This window comes from Xiphophorus maculatus, chromosome 17 (genome assembly GCF_002775205.1).
Source record: "Xiphophorus maculatus strain JP 163 A chromosome 17, X_maculatus-5.0-male, whole genome shotgun sequence".
Classification (NCBI taxonomy): domain Eukaryota; kingdom Metazoa; phylum Chordata; class Actinopteri; order Cyprinodontiformes; family Poeciliidae; genus Xiphophorus; species Xiphophorus maculatus.
Genome location: NC_036459.1, coordinates 17,144,020 through 17,162,474, shown reverse-complemented (window position 1 = coordinate 17,162,474; position 18,455 = coordinate 17,144,020). Strand labels below are relative to the sequence as shown.

At 42.6% G+C, this 18,455-nt stretch overlaps 1 protein-coding gene across 3 annotated transcripts in view; it reads right to left on the bottom strand.

Moving 5' to 3' along the window:
• Positions 1-794: 794 nt before the first annotated feature.
• Positions 795-18,455, bottom strand: part of LOC102225295 (receptor-type tyrosine-protein phosphatase zeta-like) — a 58,332-nt gene continuing 40,671 nt past the window's right edge. Inside the window, exons 4-32 of one of the 3 annotated variants that reach the window (XM_005808033.2) lie at positions 18,266-18,417; positions 18,099-18,194; positions 17,945-18,011; positions 17,194-17,351; positions 16,518-16,668; positions 15,529-15,713; positions 14,720-14,846; positions 14,587-14,639; positions 13,891-14,394; positions 13,569-13,746; positions 12,767-12,994; positions 9,500-9,644; positions 9,331-9,422; positions 9,169-9,254; positions 7,687-7,707; positions 7,360-7,456; positions 7,203-7,285; positions 6,027-6,161; positions 5,814-5,945; positions 5,558-5,715; positions 5,343-5,478; positions 4,230-4,376; positions 4,058-4,151; positions 3,623-3,696; positions 2,867-2,995; positions 2,635-2,787; positions 2,414-2,556; positions 2,206-2,341; positions 795-1,417 (exon numbers count right to left, since the gene is read on the bottom strand). In XM_005808033.2, coding sequence (XP_005808090.1) covers positions 1,274-1,417; positions 2,206-2,341; positions 2,414-2,556; positions 2,635-2,787; positions 2,867-2,995; positions 3,623-3,696; positions 4,058-4,151; positions 4,230-4,376; positions 5,343-5,478; positions 5,558-5,715; positions 5,814-5,945; positions 6,027-6,161; positions 7,203-7,285; positions 7,360-7,456; positions 7,687-7,707; positions 9,169-9,254; positions 9,331-9,422; positions 9,500-9,644; positions 12,767-12,994; positions 13,569-13,746; positions 13,891-14,394; positions 14,587-14,639; positions 14,720-14,846; positions 15,529-15,713; positions 16,518-16,668; positions 17,194-17,351; positions 17,945-18,011; positions 18,099-18,194; positions 18,266-18,417 — 4,004 coding nt within the window. In that variant the 3' untranslated portion in view covers positions 795-1,273. The other 2 variants (XM_005808034.2, XM_023350389.1) reach the window with 2 other exon arrangements.

Genomic DNA, 18,455 nt, shown 5'->3' with positions numbered 1-18,455 from the left:
GTTGGCCAGATGGTCAGACCTTGAGGTCCAAACGTTTTTAGCAATTTTGACGGAAGAGAACACAGCGTCAACTGTTCAGTTGATCCTGCAAGAAATATATCTGGAGATTTTGGAGAAACTGGCCGCTCAAGGGTATAAATGACATCGCAGGAGTGTCGACCACAACTACTGTACGCTCACAGCCCACCTATGTAATGAGGAACACGATGCCAATGGAGAAGGACCCAACTTTGGTTAGAACATAACCAGATATTAACCAGCTAGTGAGATTTGACAATGCAGAAGAGGCACATCGACGATTTTACACCCTTTATCCCAATACAGACGGTCTATACACAACAAAATACCAGCACCGAAGCTTAAATTCTTCATGTTTAGACCAACGTAAAGTCCTTTTTTTTTTAGCAATGCAAAAACACTCAGCAGCATAAAAACCAGCAGCCTTAACATTTACAGAATTCAAACAGCATGGCTTCCTTTTAGATACTTTCATATCTCACGCCAACAAAGTAAGGTGTAATTACACCCAGAGGGAATGCTAACAGATTGTTTGGTTAATCCTGTGAGCAAAATAAAGTTTAACTGTAGGTGCGTTCACAGAGCATGATGTCACTGCAGATTTTTTTATGATGTTTTTTAAAACGTGTATATTAGGCCTCTGTTAATTCGAGTTTGACTGAAACTATAGTTGATGTTTTGGCTAATTGCCACTAAACATTACAACTCTCTCATAACCTTTGACCTGCATTGTATCTTCGAAACATGTTAATGCTATAATCAGAACTTTTGGAATACTTTTGTATTTTATCTGCCACATGGGATGACTTTTTTTTCTGTTGCTTTCAAGGCATAAGCATAACCAACATATAAACATTTCAACCTATCAATTTATTATCCATGATTATTAATAGAAACTTTAGGGTTAAAGTCAACAACAAAATCAGTAAAGTCATCACTTCCCATTGGTGCTTGGGGAAACGTGGGATGCTCATCAGATGATGAACTGCAGTGTTCCGACAATATTTTAGATGATGAAATATGTAAAAATAAAAGATTTTAATAAATGAGCACTTTAAATAGCAAACAGCTTTGTAGGTGTTGCTGTATTTCAATCTCCCTGTGATGAGCTTTACTGCTTTTGAAAGACAGCTGAAGAATATTACAATAAATTGTTAAATTTGACCAAGTGGACATTAAAGCGTTATGTTGCTCACTTTCCACAGTCATGAACGGCCCAGGCATAACATCCCAGCATGTGGGAGTTTGGGCGGGGCTACATGAGCGACTCCAGGCTCTCTGTGGCGTTGGACTGGCCCAGCGGTACCGACCCGTTCGTCTCCGGGCTCTGCAGGGCTCTCTGGTCCTCCTGGCTGCTCACCAGGCTCAGCATGGCTCGGTACAGATACTGATACTGCTCCTGTGAGTTGAGTCGGGAAGAATCACAGCTTCGTATGTACAATGTACTACATGAATTTTTAGATTTATTTATTTTGGATGCAAACATGTAAATTCCATAAGTTGTTTATGTTCTGGTATCAGTAAAGTTTAGGATAGCTCTATGGTCTATATGAGTCTTTCTCAAACTGTGGTCCCCAGTCCACTGATGGTCCGCGGGTGCCCCCTGGTGGTCCACAATGTACTGCATGTAAATGACAGTTTATTTACTGTGACGTTAGCTCAAAGTGCGACGCTACAGTTAGCTTACAAAAGGATTGTGTTTAAAAATAATAATGGATAATTGGCTTAAGGCAATTTATAGCACAGCAGATACGGAAAACCACATATGCAACAATTCAATCATATAAAAATCTATTGTCTCTTTATGTTAAATAAAAAAAACAACTTATTATTTAAATACCCAATGCTCACTGACAGGGGGGAGGCACTCTTGATATTATCTCAAAATTTCGAGATAGTGTCTTGAAATTTAAATAGTATCTCGAAAAATGAATAATTTTAGACTTTTTCTTTTTACCAGAGTGGCGGAAACAGGCTTCCATAATAATCAACTTGACTTTAAGAGAAAAAGAAAAAAAAATCACAAACTGATACTAGGTTATTCTCAGCTTAACTGTAATTTGTAATTTTTCTTGTTGTTGTTTTTAGAAAGTTCAATTTTAAATTTTTTGAAACTTTAATATAGGAATGAGTTACTCAAGTGAAATTCAACGCTCTTCCACAACTCATCGCCGATCCAGTACTTACAATGTCATTGAAAACCCCAGGTCTCATGAGGTTGGTCATCCGTGCCACCATGTAGACATCCACGGCTCCCTCCTCCTCCAGCTGGCTGAACAGGGTGCTGAGGGCACAGAACAGCCCCGACGTAGCTCCTCCCAACCTGCACACAAACACACATTTAGTTCCTTAAAGGAATCCGACCATTTAGGAATCCTCTCCGTGTTTTACTCACGGATCGTGAACGACTACGGGTTCCTGTGAGTGTCTGCTGCGCTCTCTGACGATGCTGATGAGGTCGAAGCTGTTTCTGATGGGACTGTCTGGGTTAGGCCAGCAGGGGGTGCTGTACTGACGTACAAGTAAGATGCAATCGTTCTGCGGGGAGGCATGGACACTGCATCAGGAATCATTCTGTTGGAGGATTTGATAGTAATGTGTGTGAGAGTCTATCACCTGAGAAGACTGCATTGTAAAATCCTGCACAAAAACCCTCTCATCATTGGTCAGATGTACAAGCTCCTCCCCCGTGTGAGACACAGTGAATGTATCAAATCTCAGTGGCAGGTCTTTACTAGGCCAGTGGACACAGCAGTCCCTCTTTTCATTCTAGAAAATAAATGCAAAATGAATGCAGCTGCATTAATGGAACTCATAGTCCAAAAGGCAGAGTGTGAGCAGGTCGTACCTGATTGTTTGTGTCCGGCAGACAGATAACTGTGTGTGTGTTGTGCTCCCAGATCATTCTCCAGAAATCCTCCACAGTGCTGCTGAGAGGAGTTTGACTCACTATGAAATCTTTACAGCAGTGGTGTCCCTGTAAAAACAGGAGTTGTAACACTGAAGAACTCCGGAGGGTTTTAAAAACAGCAACCAACAGAGAGACATTTAGAGAAACACGAGGGCTTTACTGACATTTAGAGGTCAAAATGCAGATGCCTACGGTGCAGTATTATGGCCAAAATTAAAACTAATGCACACTCAGCGGTGGCTACTCCCTTGTCAAAGGCAGCTATATCTTTTCTGAAGCTAGCTACTGATCTGATTTGTGATCGGCCAACACTGGTAACTGAGTGACCGGCGCTGGCAAATCAGAAAGAGAGGACTCATTTGCGTTAGCATTGGAGAGCCTAATGATTAGCATACTGAGGCTAGTCACCCACTGGATTGCCTACTTCCTGTGTTCATTAGCATTGGATAGGCTGGTGTTAGCATAGGCTCAGTTACCACTGAGATGGAGAAATGCCAGATGTTAAGTTTGTAATATTATAGAATGTAAATATTAGTACAATCCTGTTTTACACCAACTGATCCGCAGTAGGATGATGTCACCTCTACTCCTAGTACCAAAGCAGAACTACCATTGCTACTCATACTGCAACTCTTCAGAATAATCCTCCTAAATATTACACATGACAGTGTTAAACTGTAAAAAGTCACTTACCGTTACATAGGAGGCATTGATGTAGCCAGTGGAGTTGGATTCTGAGGCCCCCAGAGAGACTCTTGATCTCTCCACTAGACAATAAGAGAAACATAAGTTCACAAGAAACCAAAACGTTGTTTTGCTTAATTGATCTTTTACATTATTTTGACATGTATCCACTTTGAACGCCATCATAGCTGCCAACTCTCACTGTTCTGCAGTGAGACTGAAACTTGTCCTTCAGGTTTCACTCTGCCCAGATCAATCTCACTCTACATAAGCAAACTGTCAACCATGCAAAACATGGATTCTACACTGCTGTTTGGTCTCACAGATCCCACCTGGGCTTATGTTCTTTCCCCAATGGTACATCATAAATATCACCATATTACATCCAACTATGGTTACTGGAAAATGAGGCGGTACACATGGGTTCTTTTAAGTCTAGTTTACCAGGCATCAGCGCTCTTGCTCTGTTCCTCTCAGCATTGCCATCCTTCAGGGCAGTGCTGTAGTCTGCGTACTTTGCCTGGCGCTGACTTATCAGCTGAAAGGTCGAGAGGAACGGTGAGCTTCAAAACGATCGCTTAGAACCGATGGAAGAGGAATCAAATGAAGGCCCCACCTTGAACTGTTTATCCATGCGCGTTCTCCCTGTGGCACTTGGGATCAGGAGGTCAGAGACGTAATTGTGGAGAAGGTCAGAGGTGACTGACGTGTCCCGACTTAGGATGGCCTCCACCAGAGTGTCATGGATGAACACGTACTGCTCCTGGAAAATATGGAGGAACAATGAAACTGAAGGTTTAGAACTTTGTTGTAATGGGCAGCTTGGGTTAAAACCTTAACTCTGAGTTTTAAATTGCAGACATTTACCCCAACAAAGGATGACCTTTGGGTAAGCTGACATTCTCAGACTAAGTCCCCCCGTCACACTATTGCCCGTCACCCAAGTGTGTGTTTACACCTGACAGATTTGGTCTGAGCAGATTATTTCCCCTATTGGTCCGGTGCAGGCGTTAATACACTCAAGCATATCCTGGTGTGGATCAAACAACCAAAATCATCTGAAAAAGTGGGTCAAGGTCCGTTGCACACAAACTCTCCGGTTGGCTTCTGTTGTGCAGACAGACCTGCATCAGTACGAACCAACTCCATGAAACATGGACTGCCGTTGCTAGGGATCATGCATTAGCCATTCAGTGTTGCTAACACTACTACTGCATGGATTGCCCTGAACAAACAAGCGGACCAAAGCTGGATTCCCTAACCCTCTGGTGTAAATACACCTTTAATCTCACTCTAAGCTATGCTGTGTGCACTGATGAAGGTCCACTCACCTCGGCATTATGGACGTTTGAAACTGAAAGTGAAACCGACGGTTTGACCTACTTTCTGATTAATTTGGCCAATAATTATCTGGCCACTTGGGGCATTCATAAAACCTTGAAATGTTATTGCCAGATAGACAGTTGATCTTAAAATATGAAAAAATACCCTAACATCAATAAAAAAGCAACCCGACGTCATGAGGCAGCAGAAAAAAGGATTACACAACCGTGATCCCAACATACATGTAGGTTTTAGAAGAGGAGATCAAATATGACAGGATATGACAGGACTAGATGCTTCACAAACTCATCTTACTGTCCTAACACTGAAAGCATTCATAGGTAGGAAAGAGCATGACAGATGCTTAATATTAAGCGATTATCTAGTGGAGTTTGACTGATTTTACCTCCGTCTGAACCAGGAAGTTCCTCTGTGTCCGGACGTGTTTTAGGAAGCCCAGTACGTTTACCATTCCCTGATCTTGGATCTGCTGCAGCATGCTGTCTATCACTATGTAGGTTCCTGTTCTTCCTACGCCAGCGCTGAAACAGACAGATGAAAAGAAGATGCCAGATTTGCTGTAATGTTGTTGATAACATAAGAAATGGTGTTTAGCTCTACCTGCAGTGAACCAGGACGGGTCCCATCTCTTGCGTCCGGGCCCGAGACGACGCCCTGATGAAGGACAGCAGAGGCAGAGTGTACTCTGGGACGCCCATGTCCGGCCACTGGGTGTAGTGGTAATGCAGGACCGTGTGCTCCACTCTCTTCTGTGGCACCTGGACGAACAAATGATATCAACTATTTAACTAAAACATTGCAAAGCTTCAGGCTCTCTGTGTGGTAAACAGAGATAAGAAATGTGTATATGAAGTACCTTATTAGCTGTATCCCTGACTGTGAATGTCCGGAGTGTGTAGTACGCTAGAGTCTTGGTGCTTCTCAGAGCCACCTGGTAAGCGCCGTACTCCTCCTGGTTCTCTTCCGGCCAGTACTGGTCACATTTTGTCTGCAGAAGAAGGAGGAGGCATGAAATCCTGACCCGGCGCTGATCTTGGAGGAGACCTTCAGTGTTTGTGTCGGGTCTTACGCGTCCTTTCTCCTTCAGATTGGTGATCATGACAATAACTCCAACGTTCTGCTGCCAGATCATCCTCCAGAAGTCCTCCCGGCTGGCTTTCAGTGGCCCCTGAGCCGCGATGTAGGCCCTCGTTCGCTCGTAACCCTGCAAACGCAGCAGCAGTCTGACCATTTTGCTAGTGGTAGCGTCAGCTGTGACCCTAACCTCAACCCAAGGACCCCACTGTTCTCTGCAGACTTTCTGGCTTTCAGATTGACAGTAAGGGTTCCTACACCTTTTTTTTTTTTTAAGAAATAGAAAATACAGACTTTTTCAAAACTCAACTTTCCTTAGATTTTACTGTAAATAAATACTGAACTTAACCATGAAATTATGAGATATTCTTATACAATGGCCAGTCTTGAAATATGGGCACCTGGATAAACAAAAACAGAAAGGAAAAAAAACAAGAAAGGAAAGAACATGTAAGGATGTAAGGAAGGGAAGAAGGGCATAAATAAAGAGAAAGTTAAGAAGGGACACAAGGAAGCAAAAGAAAACTATTAAGGGTTTGATGAAGTGTCTTCCTCTTCTTGTTGAAGAAGAAAAAGAAAAAAGGATGGAAGGGCACAATGGAGGAGAAAATAATTAAGGTCAGGAAAGAAAGACAGAACAGCAAGAAGAAAGGTAGAACAAAGAGAAGGAAATACAAAAAGAAAGGACAGAAGAAATCCAGAAAAAAAACATGATTTCAGATTTGAAAATCACAGTGAATATATAAAAGGTAAAATTCACGTGGTACACACGTTTTTTTACAAAAAGCCACAGGTATTCATGTGGATTTGGAACGTTTCTTGTGTTGTTATTCTGTACGACACAATAGAAACTGGTAAAAGCTACAAAAAAAAAAAAAAAAACGGCTTTTCTAAACCTTGAAGCGGAACCAAGTAACCGTCTTTATGTCCGCATAAATCAGTGGTGCCCAAAATGGGTCCTCTTTGGCCGACATCCTGCATGTTTTAGTTCTCTCCTTGGTTTAACACACCTGGATCAAATGATGGCTCGTTAGAAGGCCTAAGAAGAACACTGACATGCTGAAAAGGTTGTTGGTACCACCAGAGAGAGAACTAAAACACGCAGGATGCCGGCCCTCGAGGACCCACTTTGGGCACCCCTGGTATAAATACTTAGAAGAAAATCACTCACATCGACAAAGTTAGCGTTGATGTAGTCCCCACACTTCCCATTTCTGTCCAAACTGTTGGAGAGCTTTACTCTGCTGTGGTCGTCTAGGAAAGGAGAAACAGGCGGTTAGCTGACGCTCTGCCTAAATGCTGACTGATTGCACTAAGCAGACACATACAGGCCAGGATGTTAATGTAGCGGTTCTTGTTTTTGTTGTCGGGGTGATTTGAGCTGTCGGCGGTGATGCCCATATCGACTGTACACGCCTGCACCTCCTGAAGCACAACACAACCAACGAGAAACGGGCTCAGCTGAGCAGAGCAAATGTCAATGTAGACACAAACAGAGTGAGCCTGCTCTCGGCTAGCTGAAGAAGAACGGATGTAAAACTCCGTTGACTCAGGGAGTCAAATCAGGGATGCTAAAGTAAGCTGATACTTTGCCTTTCCTTCCCAGAATGACAAAAAAAGCCCTTCTGCAGCAGAGGGATGGAGGGGGGTCTTACCTCATACGACTCTTTCACAATCTAATGGAGGGTGGTGAGGATGCGGAAAGCACGACGATGGTGGTGGAGATGGTGAAAGGAGAGTGGGGCAGAGGGACAAGACGACAGACAAGGAGTCAGTGCAGGTCCTGAAATGTAGGTTTCAGATCCACACAGAGCAGAGGCGCCGAGTGGGAGTGGGGGGGCACACCATCCCACCTGAGCCGCTGCCTGCAAGCTAGCAGCTATGTTAGCGACGATGTAACATTATTCTATGGGGCGGGTGAAACGAGGCCTGGGCCTCCTAATAATTGAAGGGGTAGACTATTTGGAAGACAGAAACAGTAACACAATGGGAGGGAGACACGGGGCACCAATCAGTGCCTTGCAAATGCATTCATTCAACCTGGAGGTTTCTCACCGAGCTACAACCACAAACTTCAATGTGTTGGCATGTTATTCGGAGATGAAAGGGAAATGTTTTGACATAGAAATGTACAGGGTTTATACTCCAATGATCTTTCCCAGGACTGATAAAAAATAACATAAAATGAACCAAACCCTTTGAAAAACCTGTTCCACCACCTTTGCCTGTGGTGGCGCTGCACCAAGAACTATAAAGAAACAACACAAAAAACTTCTGAAGAAGAGAGAGAGCACAAATTACTTCGTCACAAAATGTCAACCAATGGAGTGGCGTCAGATTTTAGCAGTTGTAAGATTTAGCTTCTTTCTTTGGAAAAGATTACAAGGTATTTTTGCCACTAGCGATAGACATGCGCGTTTGCTTTGGTTGTATTTACCCACAATACCCTCCACTTCCTGTTTGTAGAGTGCTCTGTAGTCAGCTTGGCATCCACTTTTGCATTTGAAACAAACAAGAGTTCACTTCAACCAAACCAAGACTTTGGTTTGCTTTTTTGGTTTGCATCAGAGTTTGATTGCGATTTCACACCTCCGCAAACGAACCGGAGTTTGATTAAAGTGGACTAAACTGGAGCTGAGTCCGCTTTAATGATGGAAACTTTATTTGGTTTCACCAGATTTAGGTGTAACAGAGTTAAGGGGGTTCAACATACATTTATAAAAACTGCGTTGAATTCACAATTATGCCCTACTTTCTATAACATAAAATAACAATAACAGACAGAAGTTTGTGGTTGGAACATGAGAAAAATTAGAAATTTAGGGTAATAATAGTTTTGCAAGGCACTGAACTCTTCAAAGAATCAAATCTGCATGTGTGTGTGAGCGGATCATGTGTGGAGATGTATCATTGATTCATACTGAAAACCACAATCAGGGAGTTTTCTCAACACAAAATATTATCAGGCTGCCAAAAAAAAAAGAACTTCCCTGTGAGTTAAAGCATATCTTTCTGCACACAAAGTCAAATTAAATTCTAAAAGCTCATGATGTTAAAAAGAAACATGGATGCGCATTAGGGAGCTGTGACAAATCATTCCACCCATTTTTCTTTCATGTGGATTTAATGTGACACACCTCAAACTCCCTGGAGAAGGTATTGGTGCTGTGGAGCTCCAGGACATGCTTCACAAACTGCTTCACCGTCAGCGGCTCGTGGCAATCTGCAACACGAGACTCTCAGTTTGTCTCAGTGCTTAACGAGGTGAAGAGCGAGAAAAAGCCCTCTGAGTGGCCTACCTGTGGAAAGCAGCAGGGGCGTGGAGGGAGCAGACAGGACTTTAGGTGATGCGGGGTCATCCGGGTAGAAATTGGCTGCCTGGAAACAGTTTCTGGAACCAGAGACGCCAAATTGCTCGTGAAAAGGTGATCAGGCACGATGTAGAATGGGCAGGTTGTGTGTTTGTACCTCCAGTAGATGAGTATACCCACTAGCACCAGCAGACAGAGAGTGGTGAGAGTGGAGACGACAGCCAGAGGAACGACTGTCCTCTTGTCCTTCTCCACGCCTTCAACCAGCCCCACCCGAGACTCATGGCTGCTGTTGCTGCCCTCTGAAACAGAGAAGGAAGTCCTACATACTCATGTTGCACATCAGAAGGGTTTAGTACTGCTACCAAGAAGACGAGAATGCAGCATTTTGAAGACTCATGTCAGCTTCTTAAAGAAGCTTCTTAAAGAAGCTAACACTCTAAAAAAAGAATTTTCAAGCTACATTTCTTTTAAATTTGAAACCTCATAGATACAATCAGCCTTCAATCCAAAGGGGGCGACAAAGTACCACATAGAAACAAGTTAAAGAGCAGAAGGAAGTCATCGTCCAAAATGGGTCAAATCAAACAACCCCCAAACACAAACTGGTGACATATTTTATTACTTTAGACCTTGAACTTCTATGTAAAGGTCATAAAGCTTAATAAAGAATGTAGGAAGAATTTTGTGAGGATTTAGAAAAAGAAAATGGTGCTGCAACAAAAATCTGACCATGGTGACACTAAGGCCCAATCTGTTTTAGTGTGAATTGCAATTACAATGACCGTCACTTTGAATATGAAGCACTGAGAAATGTGAGTCAATCTATGACAATATGTGGTTTCTTTTCTTTAAAAATATCAAACTAAGGAGACATTACAGCTTCTTCCTTTTTATTTCAGACTACACAGCACTAGCATTTTGCCTTTCTTCTGCCTCACTCTGAATAAATATTTCAACTGAAAATATATGTTTTTACTGTTTTAAGTCTTTTTATTCTTAGCTGTTATCACGCTCATTAATTTCTTATTCATTTTGTGTGATTCTTACCAGAGACAGACTAATGGTGCACTCCATTTGTAATCAGAAGTCTTGAGTTTAAAGTCTACAAAAAAGTCTGGGAAAGACCTCTGAGGCTGGAATCCTGGCTTTCTCGCCAACTCAGATCTCTAGGGGGAGTCTGAATCTCTGATTTGCTCACTGAAGTCAAGAAATTCAATGCAAAAGACAGAGATAGTAACAGTAACTACATTTCTTCTTCAGACCTAATTAAGTCTGATGGGTGAAATACTCTCATCTTCTAAACTTAAAATGCTTTGTAGTAAAGTTTTGCATTTACTACTACACTTTTCTAAACCTTTCTCTAAAGAGACAAATTCAAACATTGTGTCTGTTACCTCCCTTTTGTTCCAGTTTTCCTTCTTGAGTGTCAGTGAACCTGAGCAGAGGGAAAAGATCCTTCAACACGGAACTTCCTGCGGTCTGAAACGACCCAGTCACATTTGAGAAATGCTCCAAAGAGTCTTTAGCAGCACTTCCATGACCAGCTCCTTCTGCAAGTTCTTCCTTTTCAGTATATCCCTCTGTTGTATCAACACTAGACCTCAGTCCAAACCCTGGGCTTTCCAGAGTTGTGTTGTGATCCTCTTTGTCATTCCCAACATAAAGGCTCTGGTCATTAGTCACAAACCATGCTTGGCCTGGTGTCGATGCGTCTTCCCTTGATGTCAGCTGATGACTGACTGCTCTTTCAGATCCTAATATTTCATTTCTGATGTGTGTTCTGTTTCCCCTGGACGCGAATCTGTTCTTGCGTACAGCTTTGAAACGTTCCTGATCACCATCGTCTTGCTTTGGCTTTACATGATCACTGGCAGTCGCCTGTTCTCCAGAACCACTACCATCCTCAGCCCCACTGCCACTCCCACTACACACCCTCCCTCTGTGTTCAGGGTTCTCTTTCCCTTCAACACTTCCACCGTTTCCCTCTTCAATTCCCTCTCCGCTCATCTCATTTTCCTTCTCACTGCCCAGTTTCCTACTTACCCCGCTTTTAACTCTTGCTGCAAATATTTTACTTTGAGGCACTGAGCTGTTTTCTCGAGTATAATTCACATTGACGCTAACAGGAGAACTTGAGAATGTTGAAAATTTAGGTTGAGCTTCGGCAACTTCATCCGTTTCTCCTCTCAACATGTTGCTGTCTTGACCAGAGCCCGATCCACTCTCCTCTGTTGAAACCAAACCTCCAGAATCAAGTAAAGACATACTTAAATTAGCATAAAGTTCATCCTCATTTGTATCTGCACTGGATCCCTCTTCATTGTTGTGAATCAGCTCTGACAATTCAACAATGTCTTGACTCCTGACGCCAGTCAGAGAATTGTTCTGACTGATTTCTTCGTGTTGGGTTGTCTTTGCTAGCTGGGCGATGGCTGATCCATAATTAGACAGCAAAAAGAGAGAGTTAGTGGTGTTTACCAGATCTTGGGAACTCAAAATAGTAGAGATTGGTAGCTGGTCTAAATTTGGCTGTGAAGAGTTCAACAAGTATTCCAGGAGGGCAAGAGAGAGATGGGAACTGTTGGTGAATTTGGTGAGAGGTGTGAGAGGTAAAGGTGTAGAGAGTTCCCCATCAGAGACAGACGGTGTAGGGTTTATGTTCATCTCTGTCAGGGAGTTGAATGACTCTATGAAGCCAGAAAACTGGTCAACTGTTGAATCTTCAGTCCTGGATATTGATGCATCTGCTGCAAGAAAAGCCAAAACAGAGGAATCCTTTTTCAAATGTTACCTTTTTGAAATAAGAAATGTATTTGAAGAATGGGTTTTACCAGTGCACATTAGGCAAGCCAAGGAATTTCTGCTTGAAAGTGAAGAAATGCCAGAAATCCTTAAGAGTTGAGACAAAGCGAGGTAGCAAAAAAAGAACCCACTAGAGAGCGCTGCTGAGCTACAGAAAAGAACACAGATGTAGAACAAGCCCCCAGCAGTAGATGTCAATCACCAAGCTTCAGTGAGTTCAAGTAGATTATTATGAGGCAGAAAACTTGGACCTCTTCGAGAAACGTGCGGCGCGATTTATCAAAGAGTCAAGCAGATTTCATTCAGAGCCACTTAGGAAAACGAGAAGCCCCTAATTATCACCCCAATCACAATCAACATCTTATTCCTCATGGCTGCCACTGGAATCCTCCCCATCATGTCCCTCTGATCACAGGGCACAGCACTGATTAGATGCACAGTTGTGGGTCATTAAAGGCAGAAATAAAAGCACCCATTGCAATCTCATCCCGCTGTTTGCCCATCGATACATTTGCTGTTGAGTAAAATCCCTCAAAATGAAGATTAATAGCCATTTATAAAAGGAATAGGATAGCTTAACGGAATGTGGGACTTTCCCAGAGAAAGTGTTATGTCTTACCATTGAACAGGGGCTGAGTGGTGTGCATCAGCCCTCTGAGCAAAGAGGAGGTGGTGAAGGATTTATAGAAGGAGTCGGACAGAGTGTTTCCCCCTGTTGCCGTGTTTTCTGTTATCCACTCTGACGTTGGGCTGGCTGAATCTGAGGTAAAGGATGTTTGCAGAGGTTCGCTTACAGCGGCTCCACTCTCTTCGGGGTTCATCGTCGAGTCTTCGTGCACTTTGTTACCTGTGGACAGAAAGTGCATGAAAATGATGTAATGCAATGGTACAAGATGGGACACCAATAAGGCATTAGAAAATAAAATTAGCTGGGCAACCCAAAGAATACCAACCATCTTTGCAGGATCTGATTATTACATACACCCTGAGATCTTGTTCATCAACACCACGCACAGATTTGGAGAGACAGGAGCAGCAGCGGTTCTGATGGAGTCAAACTCTCATTGAAACACGCTCAAGTCACTCCGTCCATCCTTACAATCACAATCTTATGCTTTACTCTGAATCCCTCCAGGATGAATGAACTTCTCACTCTGTCTTTAAGGGACAGTCCAGACACCCTGCGGAAGAAACTTATTTTGGCTGCTTGTATCAAGCATGTACCAAAAGCTTGTGGTGACCAAGCTTTTGGTCACCACCCAAAGCTTGTGACCTCATATAAGGAGCCTTAAGTGTCGAGTGTCTACACTTAGGTGTCTAATACCTAGCTTTAAGTGTTCAGCCTCTATCTCTAACCCTAAACGAAGTATGAAACACACTTTTGAGTGATCACAAAGATGGAAACCAAAATTAAATCTCACCTGGAACCACAGAAGGAGATCCTGTTGGAGGGTAGGTGATGACTCCTAGTGGAGAGCCGGTGACTGTGTCTTCATAGAAGACATCTGTGACCTTAATGTCCTCCTCTGGGTGGGTGAACAGTTCAGACTTAGTGGGGGGATTTTCACTAGCCTGTTCTGGTAGATCAGGATCCAATTGCTGTAACATGAAGACATGGTGGACATGAACCCACAGTTAGAGAAAATGTCTAGATTGAGAGAGAAAATAGTGAAATCTTTTATCATCTCAGACCTGTTTTAGCACTCAGAGCATTTGATGATTGGTAACAAAGTACATCCTGACCTGAGGTGACAGGATTGACAACGACGCCTCTTCTGTGATTTGCCGACGAATTGCAGGTGACACCGTTGTCCGAGCAACTGGAAACAAAAGGCCTGGCTCCTCAGTTATCCGGTTAACCCAAATAGCACTGGTGCTGTCAAAACTTGGACTTGTGAAAGGTGAGTTCGCTGGGATCAGCTGATCATCCTCTATCCAGTTCTGGTTGCTACCATGAGGGATCAACCTGTTTGAGCTTGCTTTCCCTCTCATGTTCTCGTCCGGCAGAGCTTCTTGTAGGTTGACGGACTTGGACGGCGTCTTTGGCGTTAACTGTCTGCCGGTCTGGACCGGAGTGTGTTGGTTTATTTGGGTTTGATCTGTGGGTTTTTTCTGATGTTGGGTAGGTTGGTTCTGGTAGACTCTTGTCTGGTCAGCGGGGACCTCCTCCACTGGACTGTGGTCTTCTGAAGCCACGTCCAGGTGATTCTGGTTGTCTGGCCTCTTCGGTCCAGTTACAGTTGATCCCTACAGGGACAGAACTTTGTTTGCTTCAACATCCTTTAGAATGGCCTTCAGATGCTCCATTATTAGCTACTGCCAACTCAGTGACACTCATTTGCATAATAATTTGTGGACGTGACTAATTACACTGCAGATGAGAACAAAGCAGATACAGAAATTCAGCCCAGTTGCAGCAAAGCTAACAGACTGTCCTACCTCCCTGTGGCTGTCAGCCTCCTTTGTCACCGTGTCGGGGCTGGAATCACTTTCTGGAAGGACAGGGATAGAATAAAAACTCCTGACCGTAGTGAGAGCGACAGGTAAAAAGAGCTCCTGTGTCGGTTCCTACCGAGTTCTTCTAACGGCATGTCGACTATAATCTGATCACTCCAGCGTCCTTTGAGCCCGTTGTTGCAAATAGCTACCACCTGAACCACGTAGCTGCTATTAGCTAGCAGGCTGGAGATAATGGCACCCTGAAAAAAAAGAAAGAAAAGAAAATCACACAATTTGGTCAATATTAATCATTGTTAAAGCTCTTCTGCAAGACACAAAACAAGCTTTTTCTTTACTTATGCCACACATTTCCACTTGAATTGAAGTTAGTGCTTTGTGCAGGTCAGTCAATAAAGTTCACTATGTTCTCCTGCAGGTAGTTGGGTTCCTCACCAGGAGAGCCATATGCTTTAGGTCACGACTTCTTCCATCTTAAAAAGATTCCCAGTGGCGGGTGGCCAGTGGAGGCCGTGTACTTTGGATTATAAGCAATGTCTCTGTCATCACAGAGCTCTAGTTTCACCTCATCTGATCAAAAGACATGATTCCAGTTTGCAGGGTTTTTAAAGCCGTCTCTTTGATGGTTTTGTTTCAGTTGGTCCGCAGTTCCTTCTTGTGAAGAGCTCCAGTCACTGTCTATCATCTGTCTTTTTCAGATGATAATTCCTAACTTGAGTTATTAGCCCATTTCACAAAACACTTCATGGAAATGACTGATAAGACAAAGGTAACAGGGTATTGAAGCTATTTTCATCAATTTTCCGTTGACGTGTCAGATGTAGCGGTGAGGACGGCAGATAATGGAGTAAAAACATCAGCTGTAATTACAGTTACTACTTTTAACACTATTTTCCCCACCCACCATAGAAAGCTCCCTCCTACCACATCTTGGTCTCCGTCGGTCCTGTACTCCTGTTTGTTCTGATCCCTGCCCTGAAGCCTCTGGTAGGTGACGGTGTACCAGTCGATGGTGGTGTCGAACACCGCGCGGGGGCGCTCCCACGTCACCACGATGGTGGTGTCGTTCTGAGCGTCGGCCTGGACGTTTTGTGGCTCTGAGCTGCATGCTGGAAACAGCAGAAATAAATATGTTCTCTTAAAACCTTGAATAATTGTGTGAATCTTCAAAATGTGGAAATAAATAGCTGACACCACCATTAATAAAACATCCTTATACCAACAATGTTTTCAGAGGTAATATGAGGTTAAGTGACTTGATAAAAAAAAAAAACGGAACTTCGTTTTAAAAAGCCCAGTTTCAGAGTAAGTGTCACCTTGAGTATGTGCTGCAGGTGTGTGTAGGTGTGTGCGCGCGTGTGTGTCTGGATTCATAAATTTGCTACAAGTAAAAAGAGCCTTTTATGAATATCTGAATATGTTATTTCAATTTCTAAAAGAGCTGCAAAATAAATTGCCTATCCGCTCATTGGAGCAGTAACAGTGTGCTACAAAGTGGCAACGCTGAAGATCCACTTTGCTTCTGGGTCGACTTTATGAAGGTGAAGAGTGTCGAGGACTTTTTATGATCCAAAAAGCAGCTGACCTTAAAGGACACGGAGAATTCTGAAAATTTATCCCCAAAATGTTCAGAATTCAAAGTGGTGAAAAGCTCCAACTTATTTTTATGCTACAAAATGATGATATGCTGCTTCTACTGGGAGTTTGAAGCGCTGTCGGTTTCCCAGTTTTGGTGCTGAACTTTCATAGATCTGAAAATCAACCAATCACTGAGCAGGAAAGCATACTATGCTGTGACTTTTTAAAAATCTAGGATAAAGCAATTAGAAATATTATGAAGTGACAAAAAATATTAAATTAGTGCTGTTTGTGCGAGGTAAATTAGAAAACTTTGAAATCAGGTGATGACATACTGGGTGTGGGTACGTCCTCCACTCCAGTGTAGGAGGCAAACACCTGGCCCATAAACTGCTGCTGCTGCTCCCTGAAGTTGTTCTGCAGGTAATCCGTGAGCATCACAAACCCGGCCTGCTCCATGGTCATCACCTCGCAAAACACCTCCAGCTGATGGGAGAGAAATTTAAGTAATTTATCAAAGTTTCCATTTTTTTTCATCAACCACCAGGTTTTTTTAAGAATGTTACGTAAACTATGAAGTCACTAATTATTACAATAAATATCATAAAAATATTCTAACTACACATAATTTCATTATGGTATTTAAAAAAGCCCCATTTACATTTATTGTTAGTTCTGGTGGCTGTTATTTTTATGATCCCTTAATAAATCCGAATAACTCTGAGACCTCCTGATGTTAAATATTATTGACGGTACTCTATTATTTTTACAGTTTACTAAACAGATTATGAAAAAATCTTTCACACTATGACTCAACAAAGTCGCACTAAAGTTAGCAAACTCTTGGTGTCAACTTGTTACGTCATTGCTTACAATGCAATAAAAAAATGCAACAAGTGTAAGAAAACACTTCTCATCCCACTTTAAAAAATTTCAGATATTTGGTTATTACATACATTATTTATGTCTGTCCTTCCTAAAACTACAAAAAACATTTTGAGAGTGACTGACCTGTGCTTCTGATATGTGCGCCGTGTGTTTAAAGACGATCCATTCTACAGATTCAGAGCAGGGAGGAGTGGTCAGCGAGCCGTTGTAGATGTAGTACTTATCGGTGACGTTGGGCAGGAGGGAGCTCAAGGTGATAGCGTCCACTGATCCACTCTTACCTGGGGAAATTAATCACTGGAGTCAAACCTCAAGTCTTCCCATTCTGCTGTCTAGTCTGTTTATAACACAGAATTTCTGTAGGTAATTCATTCAAATCATTATTCTTATCAGAAGAGTCAATGCTACATAAAAAAAAATATCAACTAGTGATGCACGATATTGCGGCACTGACATTGATAACAGCCGAAATGATTCTTTTTTTTTTTAACATATTGGTATCGGTCCGATAAATAACATTTGGGCGATGTCAATATCAACAGTAGAACAACAAAGGCAGTCAACAAATAAAATTGATTAAAAAAACAAATACCACTAGAATTACCAGATACATTTGGATTATCTACACATAAAAAGTCTTCTATGTTACTCATATACTGTTTGAGTAAAAGGGCAGATAAACCTTTTACTCAAAAGATCATCCATAGAGCTAGATGATAGCTCTGTGGATGATAGCATCCATAGAGCCTGGATAATATCCAGATTAAAAGGAAGTGGACACAAGATAAAGCTATAAGCTGTATGTGTTTTATTGTAAAATATTTGCCATCTTCATCTTTTGTAACAAGCTTAGACTTTTCATGTAGTGACCTACCATATCTGCTCACACCACTGACTGCTTCCACTATAGGACTGAAGTTTCCATTGTCCTCCAGGCTCACCTGGAAATGAAAGAAAGATCGTATTGTTGCTTTATTTGAGGCGAGGTACAGAAACAGGTAGGGGGTTCCACAGTCAGGTCGCCTCACCTCAAAGAGAACGGCCAAGGCAGCCACCCTTCCTCCATTCTCCATCGCGTCGTCTAAACTTTGAAATTCATTGGGATTGTAACAGTAAATCTGCACCTGCGACACAGTCAGAGTCAACGTTAACGTTGACGTCAGAGAAGAAAACGTAGCGTGCTGCTGACACTTACCTCCAGAGGGTATTTCATCCCGTTCAGGCTGTGTTCAGACCCATCTGACGTTGCATTGCAGCGCCCCCAATGGAAGCTGAGTCTGGATACACGAAACCTTGAACTCAGCCCTCCTCCACTTACAAAGAAGTCCCCTCCCAGGTTGATGACCACTAAAATGTTCATAAAAACAAACGCTTAAGCAGAACAA